The 22,375-nt window shown below is 42.5% G+C and overlaps 1 protein-coding gene across 2 annotated transcripts in view; it reads right to left on the bottom strand.

Annotated features, from left to right (window-relative positions):
• Nucleotides 1–2,255: 2,255 nt before the first annotated feature.
• The window catches only part of SLC43A2 (solute carrier family 43 member 2), an 84,297-nt gene continuing 64,177 nt past the window's right edge, over nucleotides 2,256–22,375 (bottom strand). For both annotated transcript variants that reach the window (XM_075589323.1, XM_075589324.1), the window contains 8 exons: nucleotides 20,618–20,751; nucleotides 20,333–20,535; nucleotides 18,535–18,681; nucleotides 10,975–11,113; nucleotides 9,676–9,808; nucleotides 7,508–7,581; nucleotides 6,185–6,308; nucleotides 2,256–5,861 (listed from right to left, as the gene is read on the bottom strand). In XM_075589323.1, coding sequence (XP_075445438.1) covers nucleotides 5,700–5,861; nucleotides 6,185–6,308; nucleotides 7,508–7,581; nucleotides 9,676–9,808; nucleotides 10,975–11,113; nucleotides 18,535–18,681; nucleotides 20,333–20,535; nucleotides 20,618–20,751 — 1,116 coding nt within the window. In that variant the 3' untranslated portion in view covers nucleotides 2,256–5,699. The remainder of the gene's footprint in view (nucleotides 5,862–6,184; nucleotides 6,309–7,507; nucleotides 7,582–9,675; nucleotides 9,809–10,974; nucleotides 11,114–18,534; nucleotides 18,682–20,332; nucleotides 20,536–20,617; nucleotides 20,752–22,375) is intronic.

Raw genomic sequence — 22,375 nt, 5'->3', positions numbered from 1 at the left:
CAAATGGTTTTGTTATTTTCGCGTCTCGTGAGCGGTTCATCCAATGATGGGGGCGCACCAGCCTGGTGATGGGTCCGCACGACGCCATGCGCTCCGTCGGGCGCGTGCCTCCTGTAAACGCAGCCTTACAGCTGGTTGGGATCCCAATCTAACCCCAACGTGTGATAACTGACCAGGGGCAGACTGGCCGGGCACTTGAACCGTGCGGCAAAAGAAACTGCTGGACACCTCGCTGCTTGACTTTTTGCCGTGTGCGCTCCAACCTTGGCGCCATCTTTAAATGTCTGAGCCCTGTGCCGTGTAGCTGAGTGCTCTCAATGTCCCTTGCTACTGCTGCGAGTTCCACGCACGCCATCCACTCCAACGCGCCATCTTTAAACGTCCCTCGACATTGACGAGAGTGCATAGTACTCAGACATTTAAACATGGTTCCGGTACCCACAGCAAAAAGTCAAGTGACGGAGCACTCACTAGTAGGGGTTCAGTCAAAAGTCCAAGACCTTCGGCCAGGGCTGGTTTAATATTCTTGCTGCTCATAAGCACTTACCTTTTTGCCGCCTCTGCAATTTATTTTAATAAAGAAGAAGCAATATACAGGTATACTGAGACACTCCTACTGCCTATGTCTTGCTTAAAGAGGCAGTCCGCCTGGCACTTTAATTAAAAAAAAAAAATCTTTTTATTATTTTGATAATAGCCTTTGATGACCTTTATTGAAAACGAATTGCATAAGTGAACGATCAGCAAAGATCCTGCTTCCCAGGGTTCACTAAATGGCCGCCTTTCGGTTTCAATCAATCCTTCAGTGTAACTCAGCAGCTACAATGTATTCTTATATTACCATGGAAACATTATCTATTGTTACAGTTTGCAGCTCACACTGCTGGGAAAATTAGCAACAAATTATCAACAGGAAAGTGATGCAAAGATCTTGCACTGCTGGGGAAGTGGACCAAAAACATTTTTTTAATTTTTATTAAATATCCTACACGTGTATTAAAAATAAACATACGTAGGATATTAAATGGATTGCTCCTTTAAAAAGGTTAATCTTGGTGCAAATTAGCGCTTCCGTGCCTTTATATTCCTAGAAGAGGCATATACATGGTACAATATATGGTACAATATAAAAAGGATGGAGGCACACAGTTGCAAAAATGCTGAAGTTTACTTCATGTTATAGCAGACAAAAATGTAACGTTTTGGGAACACAGCCCCTTTACACGGCCCCTTTTTATATTGTAACGAAGAAGAGTCACCCTTTGCGCTACTGTTTTTCCTAATAAAATCAAATAAATGTATTATTGTATTTTAAATAATCACTCATTCTTTCAAGCAAGAAAGATTCAACTATATCAGACTGATTTAAAGCAGCAGACCAAGCAATATCCTACATGGGTTTTTTTTTAATAAATCAGTTCTGTACTATGAAAAAATACTTAAACCATTAAAAAAAAAAAAATCAACTCTGAATGACATTTTTTTATGTATTATAATGTAACAAGCTTTTTTTTTGTCTCTATAGTAACCATTTACAAAGTCACGTCCTTTCCTCTTCTGAAACAGGCTCTGTCACACCCCTTTTTGAACCCTGCTTTCTCTCTAGCAGTGCAACAATTGTATCTAGTGACTGCCTGGTCACACAGAACTTTGCATCTTTGGTCCTCTGACAGCCATTTAGTGAACCCCTGAGTTGAATCTTCGCTGATCGATCACAGGAGAAGGAATCGATCGGCAACTTAGATAATTACTTATCACTATGTGGATTGTATTTATGCACATATTAAAGGGTGGGGGGGGGGGGGGCGGCAGATTGGACTGCTGCTTTAAGATTTGACCACCTCTGTATGCATATAGCTATTAAGAAACCCGATAATAACTTTCTTTTTAATATATCAAGAAAGACATAAATACGAATACAGTAACTAAGTTCATTTACACCAAGTAATGGATTTCCTTTTTTCTACTGTGTGCTGCCATATTCAGTGGCACCATGTCGACGCCATTTTTTTTGTGTGTAAATTCATAACCTTAGTATGCTTTAAAAAAATTTACAGAATAAAAAGAGTACTTAAAATGTTTAGATTGTAGCCTGCCTCTAAATTTGTAGGAAACTGGAACAAACCCCCAATTATATTTCTGTTTACGTATTAACATTGTTAACATGTATGTGTTTCTGACTCAGAAATCAGGGTGTTTTTTTAGGTGTACATATATTTTGTAAAAAAAAAAGTTTGTATAGGATATATGGACTCTTTCACATGAAATATCTGCTTTATTTATTCAACAGTCAGTTTAACTATTCAGTATAATCAGAAATTAAAAAACGTACAACCCAAAAAAAAAACAGAATTGAAAAGTTACACTGGCACGATTGAACAAATATCTGTATGCATTTTTTAACAAAACGTTTAAAAGAGAAAACGTGAAATGTTTTAATTCCATGATTCACAGGATCTGATATTGTGGACACTTTTCAAGTTTTTTGTCGAAGCGTATCTATATTTGATGAAAATGTCCATGATCAAATATTTCATTTTCCATTGGCAGGATGTGATTACGGGTGTAGAAGACGTTACGTCTCCTGTTAACGCCATGTGCTGGGCGCTAACGTTGGCACTATTGAAAACAATTGTTAACGAGGTAACGCTGATTATTTTACGGTTTATTTCACGTTCAGGGGGGGTAATAACATCTGCTACCTTTGTACCTTGAAACATTGATTCTCAAACTTTTCCAGACCGCTTCAATGTTAACAACTGTTTGGAGGATTGCCATAATTACTTTGTTGAGCAATATATTTATATGTGTGTATAACATACAGTATCATTCAAAATGCTGGATCTGTAATAAGCAGCCTGTAACACTACCTTGGTCTTGATATGAAATTACTGACTGCAGAAGACTAATACCTGAAGTGAATAATGAATGGCTCTTCGAAGACCTCCAATGAAGTCTTCTGGGATCTTCGGCGGTCTACGGATCACAGGTTGATAACCAACGCCTTACAACATTCTGTGTAATGCGTTCTGCTCTCATTGAATAAAGATATGTTTGCGTATTAGGCAAGTATCTACTTTGCTATTTTTGTGTACTGATCTTTCGCAATATTCATTTTGACATTCACAGGTTTGAGTTGGCAAGTAACGCCACTGTTACTTTCACTGCTTAGCACAATAGTACAACAGAATAACACCATGATATATCCACATGATTGTGTGTGTGTGTGGCAGTTGAATGTTAAAATAATGTATTTTTATATGGTACCGACAAGCACTGTATGTAGAATAATAAATCTATTACGCAGAAGATATTGCAATCTTTTTGCGCCTGGGGCACAGGGAGATAGTGATTTGCCCAAGATCACAATATGGCAGCTCTGGTTGTTATACTTCAAAACCCTTTTCTGTGGCGACCAGGCCACGTCTTCTCCCAAAAGCCAGCTTTGTACTAGATACGAAGAGGGAAAGAACGTCTTGTATTGCTTTTGTGTTCATTTGTTCCCTCTCCCATGCTTAATAAATCTCTGAGGCATCACCATTTTCTGTGACATAACCTCTTTGCTTCTAGGATGTTAGGAATACCTACTGGCAGCTTCTTGCAAACCCACTCCAGCAACTTACATAACGTCCTTGTGTATCTGTGCAACATTATTCTATACATAGAAAGTTCTGTTATGAGAAATGTGAGGATGATGTTAGGTAACAATTCTCTGATTAAGAAATGTACCCTAACGTTAGGAGTGTCAGAATAATCACTGATTTAGATGTCAGTCATTCGAACCCTACTCTTCCAAAGAGTATTTACATCCATGCAGAGCCACACAAGTGAAGTAATGTTTGTATTGGGCAGAAGGTCTTGCTTTTAACCACCCAGGAAAAGCTCATCTACTCATATTCCCAAGGGGGAGCAATGAGTCACTTGTGGGACTGGTAGCAGCACTGACATGCTCACTCTGCTCCAACCACTGACCGTATGACTTGTGGATCTCTATTAGGAGGACCTAAAAACAGGCCATGCACTATATCTCTCAGAAGCTTCTAGAACGGGTGGACTTGGAGTGGGGTAAGAATAAATCACTAAGCATACCAGTTTATCTAATGAAGGCAGCAGGGATATTAAAATACTACACATATATTTCAGCAAAGAACTAATGAGAACTGGGTTCCAATGGACCAGTATAATTATCCTGATCTGACAAAATTCCTAAGTCATAATGAGGCCATATAACACTCTTGATTGTTGGGATGGAAAGAGAGGCCAAGAAGAAGCACAGGTAATACCAGCAGAAGGAAAAAGACAGAGGGAGAACTGGAAGGCCAAGACACAGTGCAGAGAATATGAACATTGCCCTTCTGCCTCATTTGACTGAGTTGGTCAGCAACTTCAGAAGATGGAGAAACAGAGATGTAAGTGACGATGAGTCTCTTCCCATCCACCCAACAGGAAACCAGAGGGGGAACAAAAACAGAATATATGTCCATATAAAAATAGGTAATCAAAACATGCAAAGAACAAAAAATAGTATACTGGTATTAGTCATTGATCAAATAGTATAAAAAGAAAGACGAGTATTGCTTAGAATCTAAGAATGGGGTGCTTTACTTATACCCTCCTATCTCAAGAGTTATGACACCAATACATAAGAAGGAGCGACTGCTGTAAAAAAATGTTTGATAGCAGCAAGATGAGTCTACAGTATGTGCAACTCACTGAACTTTGCTTGGTCTGACTTCACATACTGTATGTAGGATGGGTGTGGTATCCCTTTTGTACGGATAACTCGGCTTTATATTATGGTCATGACCATTCCTAAGGAGCAGTGAGTTCCGGAAGCGCAGGCAGGATCCGGTTCCCCCTAACAGTGCCCCCATGTGCCACCCAAGTAATTGTTGCACTCATCCGGCACAACAATCTTTTCACATCAGCTGCAAAGGAGCACTTGATCACAAGCCATTCGAGACATCACTGCCCATCTCACAGGCTCTGCTCCTTTGTTTGGTAAAGAGAAGAAGATACAACTCCAGATCTGGCTAAATCATTTCGGTTAACAACTTTGCCACCAGAAAAAGCTCAGACCGCCAATACCTGATACCTCCTTTGGCAGTAAAGAGGTTAATAGAGCGGTGCTATAGTCTATCGAGCAATAATATCATATGCCATGGTCAGTAGAATCCCAATACTTGCTACTTCGTTGCTGAGCACCCAGAAAGATTAGTGCAAACACCTCTGTAATTCGTCATTTCCAGCTTGGCCACATTAGCACAGTACGGAGTTAGCTCCAACAGTTGCTGATGACATTTGGAATAATCACACATTTGTTAAGGTATCAACGTTTAAAGGGTCTGACACCTGAAAATAATCACATAATTGAGCTTATTTTCCACGTCAGATGTGAGACCTTTGGATCTCCTCTAATAGGTTTAAGTGAACTTTTCTGATAAGAAGATTCTGTTTCCTTCCAAGGAGTGTTTTAACTGCGCAGGAAAATGACATACGTTGCTAGACAGTGCACCCAAAGAAGATTGGTGCAAAAATGGAACATCAAGGAGTTTATAGTTCATTCTGAAATGGCGACTTGTTAAGCTGGAGTGGTGGAACCTTCCCAGAGAGCAAGTGGAAAGTTTGCTGGTCAACAATGTGAGAAGGATAAACTAGCGCAGTGGGAACCCTGGCCCAGCTGCTTTTGTCTGACAAATCTACACAAAGGCTTCATGATTAGGAGAGCCATTGATTTTCAAGTACAGTTTGGAGTCTTCAATCTTCTGTTTCCTCTGTCGCTCCAGCGTTCGTTTGTAGCAGATGAGGTAGAGTGGGAGGCAGAAGCCTAACATAGTCAGTCCCAATAACCCGACATTAACCTGTTAATATAAAAGACATGAACATGACATGAACTTTGCTACAAACAATAAATATTACAACATAAAATGATAGACCTATTTACTCAACAATTTTTTTTTTTTTTTTTTTTTAAACAAAACACTATCTTTTGTGCGTTGAACAATACAGGCACAATCCCTGATCCACAAAATGTACAACTGCATTCTAAAACCCGAGGGAAAAAAATGATTAATTGACTAGGCCAAAGTCACTTGAGTTTGTATAAGGTCTACCACATAATACTAGGTTAGCCCAAAAACCACTATAACGGTATTTTCAATCTACTGACTCAACTCTTCCTTACCCAAAGTGGATCGCCCTTTAAAGGTCCCATCATAGCCAAGAAGAGAGGCTGTTGCAGAAGGGCAAACAGAGCGCTAACGAGAGATTGCAGTCCCGTCAAACTGCCAAAGTGTGTGGAAGGATATCTGAAAAAAAGAGGAGGAAAAAGCTGTCAGATTCTCCCAGCAGTGAAATAAGCCTGCCACATGCACATGTTGTCCCATCTCTGCAATCCCCCAGTGCTACACTATGGGAATTATTTAATCAAGTCTCCCAGCTCTCCAAAACCTATGCAAAAGTATTGCCTCAAGCATATCAAAGGGGGGAAAAAAAATGTGTGTGCGCTGAGCACGCTCATTTTAAGTGAAACTTCTTTGTGTTTTGTCACAGAAATTCCATTTGTAATGGTGATGTTTTTAATTAAAAATCAAAACACAATTTCAGTGCCAAAACGCAAAGAAGTTTGACTTAGAACGTGAGTGCGTGGCACACACCCCATTTTACCTATTTGCACTTCTATATGTATAGTAACTGTGAATTCCTCATATGTGTCTCTGTGGGTGTGTCTCTGTGTAGTTGAGTTGCGTCTGCGCGCGGCGCCGGTGGCTACTGAGGGCCTGACTACCAGAGTGTTCCTTCTCTCCACGGCGAGCGGTGTTGGTAACATATGCCTGAGTGCATTACATGCCTGTAAATTTTAACCTGATGTACGCAGATATATATTCTGTTATGTTATATACACTTTTTTTGAAAGTACTTCACTATTGTGTTTGCGCTGTTTTTTCTGTCTCACTGCTATTTAGGGGTGCTGAGCCTCTACACACTTAACGGCTGCAGACGCCAAACTCAACATTCAGAGGTTGTTGATTATTTAATATTATATCACAGAGGTGTTTATGGGTTACTAATACATTAAAGAATAATTTTAGTTGCGCACTGTTATCCCTTTCTTCTCACGTCGAGTCGGCGGCTACTGCACAGGCAAGCAGAGCCCGCACCTACTGCGCAGGCGTGCCGAGCCGATGGCAACGGTCCTGCGCATGCGCGCTGAGCGCAGGAGACCTCTGCATGCGCACGGAGCTGCCAACACTGACGGCCTCTTCTGCCAGCTGTGATGTCCCTTCCATGGCTGCACTTCCGTCACCTTAACGGTGATTTACTCCAAGGGAATTTTTCATTTAGTAGTTGCCAGCAAAGAAGTTTTACTTCAAAAATCCAATTGCTTCCAATGGGATTGCTTTTGTACGATAAATATGGTGCTGGGCTTTTGTTTGCACTGGCCTTGTTACAGATTTGCAGCCGGGAAACTTTAGTAAATAGATCCCTATGTATAATCCATACTTACACTGCAGCATAGAGGCCTCCCACAGAAGAATGGATGAATCCTCTGACTACTGTGTGCAAAATAAAGGAGAGTATCTGTAAAGCAGGGAGAATTTTGACATTATTATAATGTATTCTCAAAACTCTACACTCGCAGCTCCTAATTTACAGTGATGGGGGGGACGGGGGGTTGCAGCTTTTCAAACATCTAAACATCACAAGCAAACATGGTGTGATGATCGGGCGCAAGCTCTGCTACAGAGTTTAATTCGTTTAATTCTGGCTTGTTGCAGGCTTCCTCATCAGCTCCTGCAGTGTGCACTCTGCACAGCAACTAATCAGCACTTTGCACAGCAACTAATCAGCCCTCTGGTTTCGCTTTCAGCCTCTGCTGACCAGCAGTTCCCGGATTGGCTGAATCACCCTTTATATGCTCAGCCTTTGCACCTGCAATTTTGCTGAGCATAAGGCTAGGTCCCTGCTGCAGTCGGTGGCGCGCACGCCTCACACCAGCCCCTTACCTTCTCCCTAGCAGTCCCCAGTGCCTCCTCGCTTTCGGGCTCACTGCATACTGTGATGCGTCAGCCGGCAGGGGATACAACAGGATTGAAATTTGGCTTAGCCGGCGTCGTGCCCCCCCCCCCCCCCGCATCATGGCCGCGCCCACCTGGCCCGGTTTGGCCATGCCCCCCACTCCTGAGAACTCTGCCTACAGACCGCAGATCGCGGTCTTTAGTTGTGCACGCGCCGCCAGGCGCACGTGCAGCAGCCTCCAGCGGGACCTTAGCCTTACAGATTTTTTGAGTGACGTTTGCTGATCGCAAGCACGCTGTTATTCCTTGCCTTGTCATCTTGTTTCCTTGCAGTTACACCAAGACCCTTGCTACGGATACCGACTACCCGCTTGTCTCTTGCCCTCTAACTCTGCTATGGATACCACTACGCTGCCTTCTCCTACCCTCCAACTCGGCAACGTGACCTCTACTACTCTCACCTCTCCAACCCTGACCCAGCTAACCACGACCACGCATCTGCATTACGGACGCTACTTCGTGGCTCCAGGTCGGTGTATCTATATCCCCACCTCGGCCTCGCTGTTCAGTCCAGTCTGCGGTTAGCACCCGTTACACATGGGAAGGATGTTGATCCAAGGAGTAATCTGACTGTCAATATTTGGAGTCAGGAAGGAATGTATTTTTCCCCATTATGAGATATCATTAGATGATATTTCACCGGGGTTTTTTGTTTGCCTTCCTCGAGATCAATATACAGTAAATACAAAATTACTGTCGTCTAAATTTAGCATATTGGCATTGAATTTGATGGACGTATACCTTTTTTCAACCTTATCTACAATGTAACTATGTAACTATGTATGCAACTGTACCTATGTATGTAATGATGTACCTATGTATGTAACTGTAACTATGTAAACACAAAAGCTTAATTCCAAACAGCACAATGACAAATCTGACATAATTTACAATACAAACTGCATTTGATAGATGTTAAGAGGAAAATGTATACTATCCAAAAACAGACCTGCACCAGTATGATTAATTACAATTGACTAATACCCTAATCATAAATATAGCAATAAATGCTTAAGCAAATGTGGTGCTCCTCCGAGGTATAAAGTCTATTATATGTCCAAGCAAGAGAAAACTTGCCACCAAAACACATACAATGAAATTTGATATCATTTAATTCCTAGCAAAATATAATAACATAACTGACTATGTTATTGTATTTTGCTATGAATGAAATGATATTACATTTTCGATACACATCCGAGTGCATTCATTAGTGAGGTCTCGTTCCCGTCGTTTGGCGACATGTTTCTCTCTTGCTTGAACGTACAGATGTTAAGAAGCTCATGTTTAACTGATAAACATTTCAACATTTGCTGTGATTGTGCGGAGTTGTACAGCAGTTCGTAGTAGGTATTTTTTAAGATGCCTATCAAATACATTTTGTTGATCCCAGCCCTTCCTAAGAAGAAAGTAAATGGGAGGATTGATGTACGTGATCACAATGAGACAGGAAAGCAACAGGTAATCTTTTGATTAACCCCTCCCCGGCTGGAAGGACTAGCGACACATTACAAGCAAATACACAGTGGATAAAAAGATCTGGCCTGCATCAATGAGATGGAGGATCTAAGTGGCTCTCAGAGACATTTTAACCCACCTGTAAGGGCAGGTTTTCAATAAGACATGTGACTCCGAACCCCAACAGTAAGACATTGGTAAATGCAAAGGCCCTAGTGGCGTTCGTGATCTTCTGGATCTGACGATCTCGTGTTTTCTTTTTCTTGCCATCTCTGGAAAAAGACAGAAAATACTCATTGTAACACGTGGGCAGAGGCATGCTGTGAAACACTCGAAACAGACAACACATGATTTAATTTTAACATGCTGTTACATGGGGTGTTTTGAGGTGTCAAAACGTGAAATCTTATATGCGTTTTTTTTTTTTTTTTTAATAAATCAGTTTTGTAGTATTAGATAATAGTGGCTGTTTTATTGCACTCTTCGTGCCATTTTTAATGAGTGTTAATAAACTGAGCATCCTTTGATTTCTATAGCAGATTTAGCACACCTCCCCAGCAGTGTAAGATATTTGCAACACTTTGCTGTTTGTGATAATTTGTTGCCAATATTCCCAGCAGTTTGAGCTGCAAACTGTAAGAATAGTCAATGGTATCTTAGTAATATCAGGATACATTGTAGCTGTTGAGTTACAGGGACTGAAGACTTGATTGAAACCGAAAGGCGGCTATATCTTTAGGCACACAATCAGGATTTTTACAGATATATATAACAGGACCACCAAGCGATTGCCAGTTTAGGTAAGAATGTAGAATTATACATTGTCACATGCTTTACATATGAAAAATAAGTTTAAAAAAGAGGAAATGTAGTATTGCTGCTTTAAGAAGGTCTGAGTGCAAAAAAAAAAAAAATTAATAGCAGAAATGGGTTCAAATAAAAAAAATATGAATAGCTCTAATTGGTGCAAATCACTTGACTGACCAGTAAGAGGCCAGAGATTTCTGAGTAATACGTGCAGTTGTTCTGCACTGCTACACAACCTAATGAAAAGAATCTGTTTTCTTTGTGCATTAGGGTTATCCAGGCTGGTTTGACCTTTGCACTACTCATATGAACATGAATCGCCACATGCATTTCTAAGTAGTAAAGTGCAGTAGTAATCCGAATCACATTGGCAAGATCCACACTTTTACGTCACACACACACACACACACACACACACACACACACACACACACACACACACACACACACACACACACACACACACACACACACACACACACACACACACACGTACAGTGGTACAGTGAGTTTCAGTTACAGGTAGAGATTGTGCTTGCGTTGGTCCAACTTCTAAACAATCTCTGTTGCTCTTTTTGTAGCGTATGTGGTGTGTACTTTGGGGAAATGCTAGCCTGTTGGAATCACATACTCGTTTGCGTCCTTCTCCTCCCCGTCCTCATTGCCGTCTTCACACTCCTTCAGCTTCCAGTCCATGATGTACCCAATGACTGGGGCTGTTAGCAGGCAGAGTAGCTGCAGCACTCCAAAAATGGATGTATAGAGGCTGACTGCAGAGGCAAAACAACAACAACAACATGTGACTGAACTGAACAGTGCTTTGAGATAAATCAGAGGGAGCATCTACATGCCCCAGGCCACCCCAGTTCCCACGCAGAGCAACTTATTCATAGCTTCTCGTAGCCCGGACCTCATTACGTTATTTCATTATGTTTTAGGCTGTATGTATTGCATGCTTTGTTCTTATCCTTAACCCCGACAGCGCTGCAGAATATGCTGGCGCCGTAAAAATGAAATAGAAATAATGAATAATACAATATACTGTTAAGGATGAAAACAGCATAATGACGAAGGAAATGGACAATAAAGCACCACGACGAGATAGAACTGAGAATGGCTGTGTCAGTACTAAACTATCAAAACAAGAAGATTGGCCGTCCCAGTTTTAGTCTGAAAAAATGACATTTATTCATAACCAATGAATTAAAAAATTGGGGGGGGGGGGGGGGGGAGGGAAAAAACGTTGGAGAGAAAAATCTCACAAAACTCTTAATTCTTTCAATAAATGGAAGACACTGGGTGAAGAGTTTTGCGAGGAGAACTCCACTTTGTATCTCCTATTGAGAAATTCTGTTTCACCGCCATTTTATTTTTCAGAACCGAAACAAACTTTTGAGTGTCTGATGTGACGGCTTTTATGGGACCGTTGTGACTGCGCTTCGGTCTGCAGATGTTGTAATACAACACGCAGTGCTGGATTACCCACTAGGCACAAGATTAGGGGCCCCCCTGTAGGTGGCGGTGGGCCGGTGCTGTGGCTCCCCAGCTCCCCATGCACCAGCCCGGCGGTCACTGCCTGCCATATTCTCCCACCTCCTGTTGACGCCGCAATGCTGCAAGAGGAGGCCCGCCTCGTGGAAAGGCCCCGAAGTCTTGGTGCCTAGGGGCCCCAGAGAGTCTTAATCCGCCACTGACAACACGGAGACCACAAAAACATGTCTTCTTTAGGTAAACCCAGGGAGAAGGAGGCCTGGGAGCTCATGAATTACAACATCTAGCAGAACCGTAAGACAAATCTATAGTTCTACAAGTTCCAACAGGTTTTAATAGGATGCAGCTCTAAGCGAATGTAGTCATTGGATTGGCCACTTTGTTATTCCCAACAATAGTTTGATGGGTTAAAAAAAAAAGGTACTCCCAGAGTATAACTATTTACTTTTTATACAGATATATATACCTGTAATTACTTTGCTGAGGAACACAAACTTTTATTCTATTTGGTGAAATATTCAACGTTTTATATTGAACAAGAACACAGTAAAGAGAAGCTGCTAATTGTATTCATTGAATGACTGCGTCATGTTTGCATTTAGAGCATAGTGATTGGGTACAGTATATTTGTGCCCTAATCTGAAGGCCTGGAGATTTAAACACACCCACATACTGTGGTTTTGAAAGTAAAGGAAAGGAATATAATTCGCAGTCTGTAAAAGGGTATTGTATCTAAAATGTAGACGGTGCACTGGAAGTGCCAAACGGACCAAAACATATTTTGATTTTCAAAGTCGCTGCAATGATAGCAAACCGTTTCTCATTAAAGTATATCAGCTGGCTACTCGTGCTTTGCAAAGATACCATTCCTGAATCAGTGTGAGGTCTGCATTGCCTATTAGAAGGATAGGTTGTTACGCTGCAATGCAACACAAAGCATTTCCCATATTTAAAAAAAAAAAAAAGTACATTTTTGATTTTTCTGAAATGACAAGCTTGTTTTGGCACAAGGTGCTTACAGACCACGTCAAGCAATCACATATTCTTGGCTTTGAAAGCTATGTTTGTACTAGCTTACCCGTATGCATCACTGTGTGAAGAAACACAAGGCAGCATGTGACAGCGAGGAAGCAATGACCAAAGAGACATGAGTTAGCACAACCTTCTGGCAGCACACGTTTAACACACACATGAAAAACAGATCACACTTCTCAACAGCACGAGTACAGACGGTGAAAAAAAAAACCTGCCCTGCTTCCCAGAACAAGGAGGACTTGGCACATTACAAAGAAGCTGCTCTGTGTGTAATTCTGTCTCGTGCCTGACGTGTCCGGCAGCTGAATCAGCAAGTTTTTACAGCTAAAGGGAAGTGACATTGGCAAAATCTATCAATATCAGCACATTAAGTATGTGATTGGGAGTGGGGGAGTCATAGTAGAGAAGTCAGCAGTTCTGTATGTGGCTTTCTAGTTGTGTGAAATAAATACGACAGGGAATAATTCTAACAACTTTTCTGCTACGGTAAAGGAGATAAGTTGCGGGACAGAGGTTTTCTTGAATTTTAGGGTAAATTCATTCTTACATTACTGATTGCTTGCATTTGTCTTCAGATAAACTGAAGAACGATATATTACATTTCTTTGTTATTTCTTTTTTCCCCCATTTCTATATGAATAATGAGAGGAGCTGAATTAAAGATGGGAGCAGACCCCCCCCCCCCCCCCCACGTCTTCTTTTCTTTTTTCTGTCTACCCATTTCTTCCTTCCTCTTAATATTTTAGGATCTAGACCCACCACTACACCAAGTTGATTTCCTTTGATTAGGAGAAATCAGGTCATGTATACAGATGGGTGGATAAAACTTACGTTTTTGACCTTACTAACCGATAAGAAAGGAAGTACCTCAGATATATGCTATAAGCATTCTATTTGTATAGGTTTCAGTGAACCACTGTATTTGATTTATACATTCTGTAATCTGTACTCAAGCTAATGTTGTATTGTCCTTTCCTGTCTAAACTGAATAAAAAAATTTAAGTACAAAAAAAAAAAAGATGGGAGCGGAAGGAACTTTCTTCATTAACAAGACTTGACCCACCCTTTTTTATATAGGTGGGAAGCTGGGGGTACACAGAGCTGAAACCTGTTTATTTCAGTTCCGGGATCCCCCTGGATCCAGAGAAATTTACAGGAGAAGGTGTTGCCAGCACTTAAAACCCCCATGTCACGGAGGCCAATGGGAAGCTGCGACGGATGATGTTGTGACTTCTTATTGGCTGGCGTGACACAGGAGATTTAAAACTCCATTTTGTTTCTGCTAGAGGACTCCCTGATCACGATTATATGCTCAAATGGGCAGCAGAATTAAATAAAGATATTGAGAGAGAGGACTAGCTGAGAGACCCGGCGTTGCCCTGGAGTAAAATTTCCCGCTCCCTCCTCTCTCTCCACTCCCCCTGTCTGTTTCTACGCTCTCCGCTCCCCCCTCTCTCTTTGTGTGTTTTTTTCTGCCCTACTGCTTATCTTTCCACCCATAACAGGCTTGACAGAAGGTACGGACCACAAAGCCCCCTCCCCTCTGACAGGACTCACAGCACCGCTCCTCCCTCCCGCGCTCCTCCGATTGGCCAGTCCAAATGGCGCGCGCCTAGCCCTTCTCTGCTCTCCCTCCTCCCGTCCGGGGAGCGCTGCACACGCGCCCCCTCTCTCCACCTGTGAGCGGGAGCCGCCGGCTTGGAAATGGGCGGGAACCTTGCAGCAGGGAAGGGGCGGGGCCTGTCCGGCTGACGGGGGAGAGTGACGGACACCGGGAGGGGGGAAGGCGCGCCGAGGGGGAAGGTGAGCTGCGGGTGTTGAGCCGGCGAGGAGGTGAGCTGCGGGTGAGGAGAAGAGGAGAGTGGCAGTTGGGTGACGTCATAGAGCCACGCAGGCCAATGAGAGGCGTGCGGGGGCGGGGCCAGAGGCCGAGTGCCCATAAGCACAGCAAACATACAACATTTTCAATTATAGCAAACATACAACATTTTCAATTATATAGATATAGAAGAAAGATAGAAGATAGATAGATTGGGAAGGTATATGGGAATTTGCAGCAAAGACCTCCACATGCACCACGACCAAGGAAAACATATATAAAATATTATTTCATTGGTATCTTACCCCAGTGAGATTGAAACAAATTTACCCTCTGTCGTCGGATCTATGCTGGAGGAGTTGCGGGCAGAGAGGGGACATGGTCCACATATGGTGGTCATGCCTGGAGATTAAGAAATACTGGACTATGATCCAATCCCTGGTTAAAGACGTCACGGCCCTTACAATTCACATCGACCTGTTATTATTGGCTAAACCTATTATGGATATTGACCGGCCAACTAAGAGGCTAATTTCTTTTATTTATACAGCGGCTAGATGTGCCATCGCAGCCTCTTGGAAAAAAAATCTCCCCCCTCCAAACAAATGGTCAAGAGAAGGATAAATGAGGTCATGTTAATGGAAAGGCTGACCGCCTTCCTAAAACAATCATGGACCGAATTCTATAAAACCTGGGAATTATGGCCAGTCCACTGATCAAACTACGATTTAGATAAAGGGATGGTTAAATTAAGGCCAATAATCCTCCAAACTTACCCGCCTCGCATCTACCCCTCCGATATAGGATAGCCAAGGGTGAGAATGTAGCTAAAAGCCCCAGAAGAATGGGTATCCCTTCACAAGTAGCAAAAAGTAGTTTAAGGTCCGATGCCGGGTGGCCCGGGACTGGCGGCCGGGTGGGGGTCCACTACTCCACCCCCTCCAACCTCCCTCCTCCTACTCCCTTCCCCGCCCCCAACCCCTTGACCTACCCTATCCACTCTTTTCTTTTACTCTGTCACTTATTTTATTCCTGGCTGGCCACCTTGATCCCCACGGTTAGGGGCTTATCAGTTTCTCAGTCTAACTAGAGGGGACGGTCCCCCACCAACGTAGAATTCAGGTGATGGGAAGAAGATTTTCTCAAGCGGTCTATGTTTCTCTTTTCTTTTTCTCTATATTACAAAAACTTGTTCCTATTAGGTATTGAAGATTACTGTTATGTTGATTTACCTGGTCTGTAACATCTACCTAATAAAAAATGTTTGAACAAAAAAAAAAAAAAAGAAGTACAACTCTGTCTTTTATAATACATGAGAATATTTCCCAAGATTTGTAGGCATTAGGAGATTTATTGGGCAAACCTGCTGATTTCATTTGAAACCACAAAGCAAATATTTCACTGGTTGTACAACAACAAGGATTCAACGAGACTAGTAAGGAACTTTTTTCTCTATAATTATGGCTGAATGCACCTTTCAGGAATGAATACACAGCGCAGAGGAATGTTTGGCATTCCAGGAAATCGCCTGTTACCCGGAAGAATGTGTGGAAATGCATACTTCGTGCCACACTATTACACTGGGCAGTGTCACAGAGAAAAACAGGTATTATTCATTCCTAACAAGATGATTAGAATGAGCTGCGGGAAATATTCGCTGCGGGAGTCTCCTTTGCAGGTTCTAACCACAAACATCATTAATGACCATGTAAGAAGAAGACTTCAGCGTGCTCATCTCTGTTACTCACATGCATTCATATTACCACCAAAGAGGATATATAGTAGCTATGCTGTTTCAATCATAAAATGGTGTCACCTGTGTTGAATTTTTCCTTGTGTGTGTGTCAATGTTATATACATAGCCCCCTCACGGCAGATGACCTGTTGTTCTGCTCCCAACACTTGGGGGGAGTCTACCTCAGCAATTATTAGGGTAGCAAAAATAGGTCCTGACTTTTGTCCCCGAAAGTCAAACATTGATCTAATAACCTCATTATATACTGTAGTGAGCGTTTTAGTGCTGATATTTATTTATTTATCAAATGTTTTACCAAGAAGTAATATATTAAGAGTTACCTCTCGTATTCAAGTATGTCCAGGGCATTGAATTATGATGTCAAATACATGGTTATAAATACATAGTTACATTAAGTGAACAGGGTTATACATTATATACAAGACATTGCATGCACAGTTAGAGATAATATATAATATAGGCGTATGTAACAGTTACAGACCAGATTAAAATGTGAGACAGCTTTAGTTTTGAAAGAATTTAGACTGGTGGCGGCTGTGAGAGTCTCCAGTAGATTGTTCCAGTTTTGGGGTGCACGGTAAGAGGAGGAGCGGCCGGATACTTTGTTGAACCACGGGACCATGAACAGTATTTTGGAGTCAGTAATTTAGGTGATTGTATACACGGACACTTATGTAAAAAGTTGTCAGCTCTCCATTATTGTTACTTGCTACCAAGGATTTCTACTCCTGGAAGTCTTCTGTGTGCTTGTCTGTCTATGTGTGCAGATGTGTGAGCCTATCTCACCCGCTCCACTCCCTTGATCTGAGCATGTAAGACTGTGCCTCCGAGAGACGTTCTCGTAACTTGATGTTTGGCTCGCTGATTCATCCCGTTCCAGATAAAGCAGGTTCAGACAGGATTATCGTCATTGAACTTCTGCAACATTCTATTTTGCAATTCAGGAAGAGGTTACCAACCCGTGAATCCTCCCCTCGCCAACAGCTAAAAATAATTTCCACATTGAAGAGCACTGCAGATTTGCACAGACCCTGCTCTTACTCCCTCTCCTCACCCCGCACCCCCCACCTCCACCCCCTGCTACGTAGATGTGCAGCGCATCACTGAGCAAGCACATTAACCCGTTCACTGCTGGAGGGGCCAGAAATGCCATTTTGTAGACCACTGCCGCAGTGAAGAGTTATAAAGCTGTGTCATCGGGCCCGAGCCACTTCAATCTCTGTGTAAAAAAAAAAAAAAAAGCATCTACTCTGCTTTGTGGCTCATACACTTTGTGGCTGAAATATAACATTTACACCTGCTTGTAAACGAAATACACATTTACTGTGCACAAGTCCAGGGCTGTTATTTCCTGCACTGGTATTTGGAGTCCTAGGCTGTGCTTGCCATGAAGAGTACAGGGGTGGGAACTAGCCCAACCTCCCCTAAAAGTGTGGAGCTAGCTACACTAAGTCACTGTCATTTACTTACTAATGTTAGCAAAGGGTTTAGATGTGGACAGCAACATCCCAGCCTTCTGTTAGAAGAAACATCAGTTCCCATTTGGGAACACACCCTGAAGAGATGCTTTTTGTAACACCCATCCAATCTCAAGGATGACTACATACTTTTGACACTTCCACGACATTGTACAGTATTTTCTCCCATCGATAATAAAACTGCTGACATCTCCCACATTAAATAACAATAAAACGTCCACGGCAAAGACTTTTGGTATGTTGAAAAGAAGGGAGGAAGCCACATGAATGATACATAAGAGTCTCTGTTTTGGGGCTACTTGATTTTATATTTCCCTCTGTGAGAAGAACTTTTGTGGTACTGAAGTTTGTAGGGTGGCTCATCAATAGGATTCGGCATAGCGTGTTCAGTTTGTGAGATGAGCAAAAGCGTTACCCCGTGAACTTCAAAAGCTGCATCAGCTTCTTCTCTTATATTGTGGGTTATTTTCAACTCATCGGTTGCTGGTCAGGCAACTTTCAGATTGCTCATCGTTGTTCAACAGTGAGCGCTGAATGGGCCGCCATTGCTAAGACTGGATATGGCTGATGTAGAGATACAGTGGGTACCCTCTGAATAGAGTGATCACTTACCGGTTTCCAGATCCCCATCCACTAGGAACTCCAGGATGTTGTTCATGGCTCCCATGTAGAAGATGAGGCGTAGCTGGGTGACGCACATAGTGATGAGGCTGAGCAGCAGGATGGGGCTGAACACACTCTTCATGAAGGATGGTGTCACTGCCAGGGGGAAATTAACAAAGCATTGACATTTAGCCAACCCATTTTACCCCTTAACGTTTCCACAAGAAAACACTGTCCGGCCAATACCTCTGTTGTGTTGTGACACTTCGGTTTAGATCCGTCCGTTCATTTATATCCCCCACACACAGATCGTAAGAGGCAACTCAACTCAACAATTTAACATGGAACTGAATACATTCCAAGAAGGACCATCCATCCATAGCAATAGGAAATACGCTTAGGAAGTCATGACAGATAATGGCAATTTTACACACCAAAATTGCCTGTCTTTTCATTATTATATATATATTTTAACGTTTGCCCTTGTTTGATCTCATCTTATTCTTTTCACTTCCCTTTCATGTATCACAAACTTTCAGTTCCAATAATGTACTGTGTACGCCCCCACCACTCCTGCTGAGAAGTTGTACCATGCATCCATTACCCGTCAAGTGGAGGGGTAATGTGTCACCTTGTTCCTCCATCTACTGCACTCCAGCTGTTCAGCATTTCCCATTGTTCTAGCATTTTTTTCCCAATGGAAACAGCTTTCTTTTATATTAGTCATACTGTACAATCAAATAACATATCCTATTAATATTTTGCCTACATAGTGTAAGCATTAGAAAAATATAACAGGCACCCTGCCCTGTAGAGCTTACATATCGTGATTGCCCACGGTCACAAGGAGCTGACACTGGGAAGTAAGCCGGCTGGAATTGCTTCATAGGAAGTGACAAGCCTTACTCCCTGTGACACTTTCCAGACAAGCACTGACAGTACTAAATCTGCGCCTTGTTCTTTGTGCCAAAGAAAAGCGTCACCACAATCATATTTCAGCCACTCATTTATTCGGGGAGGGTCCGGAACATGCTTGGATTTCTTTATTTCCTGAATGCTTTATTTTGCCTTTCCTTGGATCCTCGCTTGTTTGCTAACCCTCTGGGTGACAGGGCCAGGGGGGGAAGGGTGGAGGTCTGAGGGGGAGCAGGGGCTCTGTCGTCCCTGTTCCCCTCCACCCAGGCGAGGCTCAGTTTAGGGCCAGGATCTGTAGGAGAGGTGGCCCCCCGAAACCAGGGACCATGTTTTTTAAAGGAGCAATTCATGTTTTTTAAAACAAAATTATTATTTTTTTAACACAGATTTGAAGCAGGGGGTCAACGCAGCTGAATCTCATTCATTTCAATTCCACGGACCCCCTGAGCCGAGATACAGACCTCCAAAGAGGGTGTCATTATCTCGGCAAAGTTTAAAGCCGACGCGTCCCTCGAGCCAATCAGAAGTCGAACCTGATGACATCACGGCTTCCTGTTGGCTCGCAGGGCGCGGGAGCTTTGAAACTCCGCCATTACATGATCCCCGCTAGCTGAGCGGGTACCGACACCCCCTATGGAGGTAAGTATCTCCAGAAGCAGAGGGTCCCCGGAGCTGAAATGAATGGGGTTCAGCTCCGAAGACCCCCGGCTTCGATTCGATGTTAAAAATAGCCCTCTTGGTGTCAATGTTTTCTTCACAATTGCTTCGATACATTAACCTCTTGAACTGGATTTACTCTTTGACTGTGCAATGTCTTGCTGGCCCCTCTAGAGTTGAGTTGCCCACTACTGTGCTTGGCAGACCACTCAGACCATTATCGAGAGATATGTACCTGAATTGTCTGCCTCGCATTTCACCTCCAGATCTACTGTGGACAGACACAGCTTGTTACCCTCCTGCAGGGCTGTCAGCTCTTTGGGATTCTTCATGGAGCCTCCTACACTAAGCCGCCGTCCCACCGTGGTCACTTGCTTGTAGAACTGCTTTCCGGTGATCTTGTGGTCAAAGCCCAGCCAGCTGAACTTAATCTTTACCCTGGGACGGATGAAAAACACATTAGCATGGAACAATTTGGATTACGTAAGGGCAGAGGTGTAGAGGTGTGAGAAGCACTTACGTATAGTCCATGTCCTCCGGGCCAGGGAAAGGTTCTAGGGGCCAGTTGAAGAAGCAGTTGAAGAAGACAAGTATAGAACAAGCAGCCCAAACAATTAAGATGGTGATAAAACTGATACCTAGATCATAAATAACCTATAAGTAAAATAAAAAAATAAAAAAACAGAACAGTTAAAAGCAGAGTTACAAATGCAATTTTTTTTGTCTATTACTAATGGAGATTACATGCCAAATGCAAGTAAAATCCAAGTTGCTCAGAAGTTCCCACTCATGTGCAGCTGTAGAGTTTGGTGCCTATCCAACATACTGTGCATCAGTCTTCTCCTTGCAAGGGAAAATGTACGCTCCATTCATTTAAATGGGGTTAGACCTTTCCAAGCAAGGTGAATAAAGACAGCATCGCAGCTGTAAAATGAGACTCTTATTCCCAGTCAGCACATGACCTGTTTGCCACCTAGTTCAGTTTGCCTCAAAGAGTAATAAGACTGATTAAAAGAAGAATATATCATTTAAAAAAAAATCTGATCTAAGATTGTAAAGGTTTTACAGTTTGTAAGGAAAATAGGAAGTAGCCTGTACCTGCCAATAATAGCGGATATTAATCACAGAACCTACATGTTATGTCTGTTTATTGAGCATATTGGGGGTTATTTACAACAGTCTCCTGGCTGCAAAACTGGGGCACAGGGGCCTATTCACGTACTGTAGCTGCGAGTTGTGTCAATTCGTGTCTTTAGAGCCTTTTCTGATCGGATCGACATACTTTGCTATTCTGTAAGCCCTTCTCGCATGTCTAATCCGTGTGGAAAAGGCTTTTTTAAAAGCGGTTTCACTCCGGATCTGAGAATCCGATCGGTTTGTCCAAAAAGGCTCCGAGTCACATTTCACAACAACTGGAATTTCCGTAGCTCCGTTATGCAAACCGCTTGTAAAAACGGGCATTTTTTTTCACGCCGCCTCAAGGGTGGTGAGGCTGGTATTGTGAGTTACATCCAGAGCCCGAAATAAGGGTTTGGCTGAGAGAGCAAAATCCATATCTCAGCAAAACCCATACATCAGACTGGGAATGGAATTAGCACCACTTCAGCTCATTTCGCTTCAAAAGCAAGTACAATCCATGCGGTTTGGCTGTTAAATCGTGCGGTGTGTCACTTTTTATAGATGCGGTTTAAAACATGCGATTTGCAATAGAGAATAGGTTTTTGTTTTTATCTCACATTTCATTTTGTGACTTCTGAACATGCCAATGGTTTGGCAATGACAACTTCGGAGCTACTAGAATAGGCCCCAAAGTCTCAGCAAAAGAATTGCCCTAGATTTATCAAAGGGAAAAACTCCCATTGCTTTACATGTGATTCTTTGAGGCTTATTTACTAAACTTCGATAAGTGGCTTATAGCTCTATAAATGCCCTTATAGTTCGATATTGTCTGTGTTGCTATTCACAAAGCTCCGATAACAGGGCAATATTGCACTGAAATGGCTTTTTATAGTACTATAACAAAAGCCATACGATAAGCCAAAAAAAGCCCGAAATCGCATTTTTTTGCCAGAAACGGCTATTCACTAAGCAGTGATAAACATATTGTACTATAAAAATTGCAATATTTGGGTGCCAGCTAAAGGCTGGTGCTAAAGATATTTATTGCAAGGTGCATACAAGCAGTTTATTTTTGTTTTACTGCACAGGATTGATACCGGATGCTGGTGGGGATCCCCCGGAGATCTCCCGAGACCCGCGGAGATCCAGGGGTCCCTGC

This window comes from Ascaphus truei, chromosome 3, assembly GCF_040206685.1.
Source record: "Ascaphus truei isolate aAscTru1 chromosome 3, aAscTru1.hap1, whole genome shotgun sequence".
NCBI lineage: Eukaryota > Metazoa > Chordata > Amphibia > Anura > Ascaphidae > Ascaphus > Ascaphus truei.
This window is presented reverse-complemented; position numbering and strand designations above follow the sequence as displayed.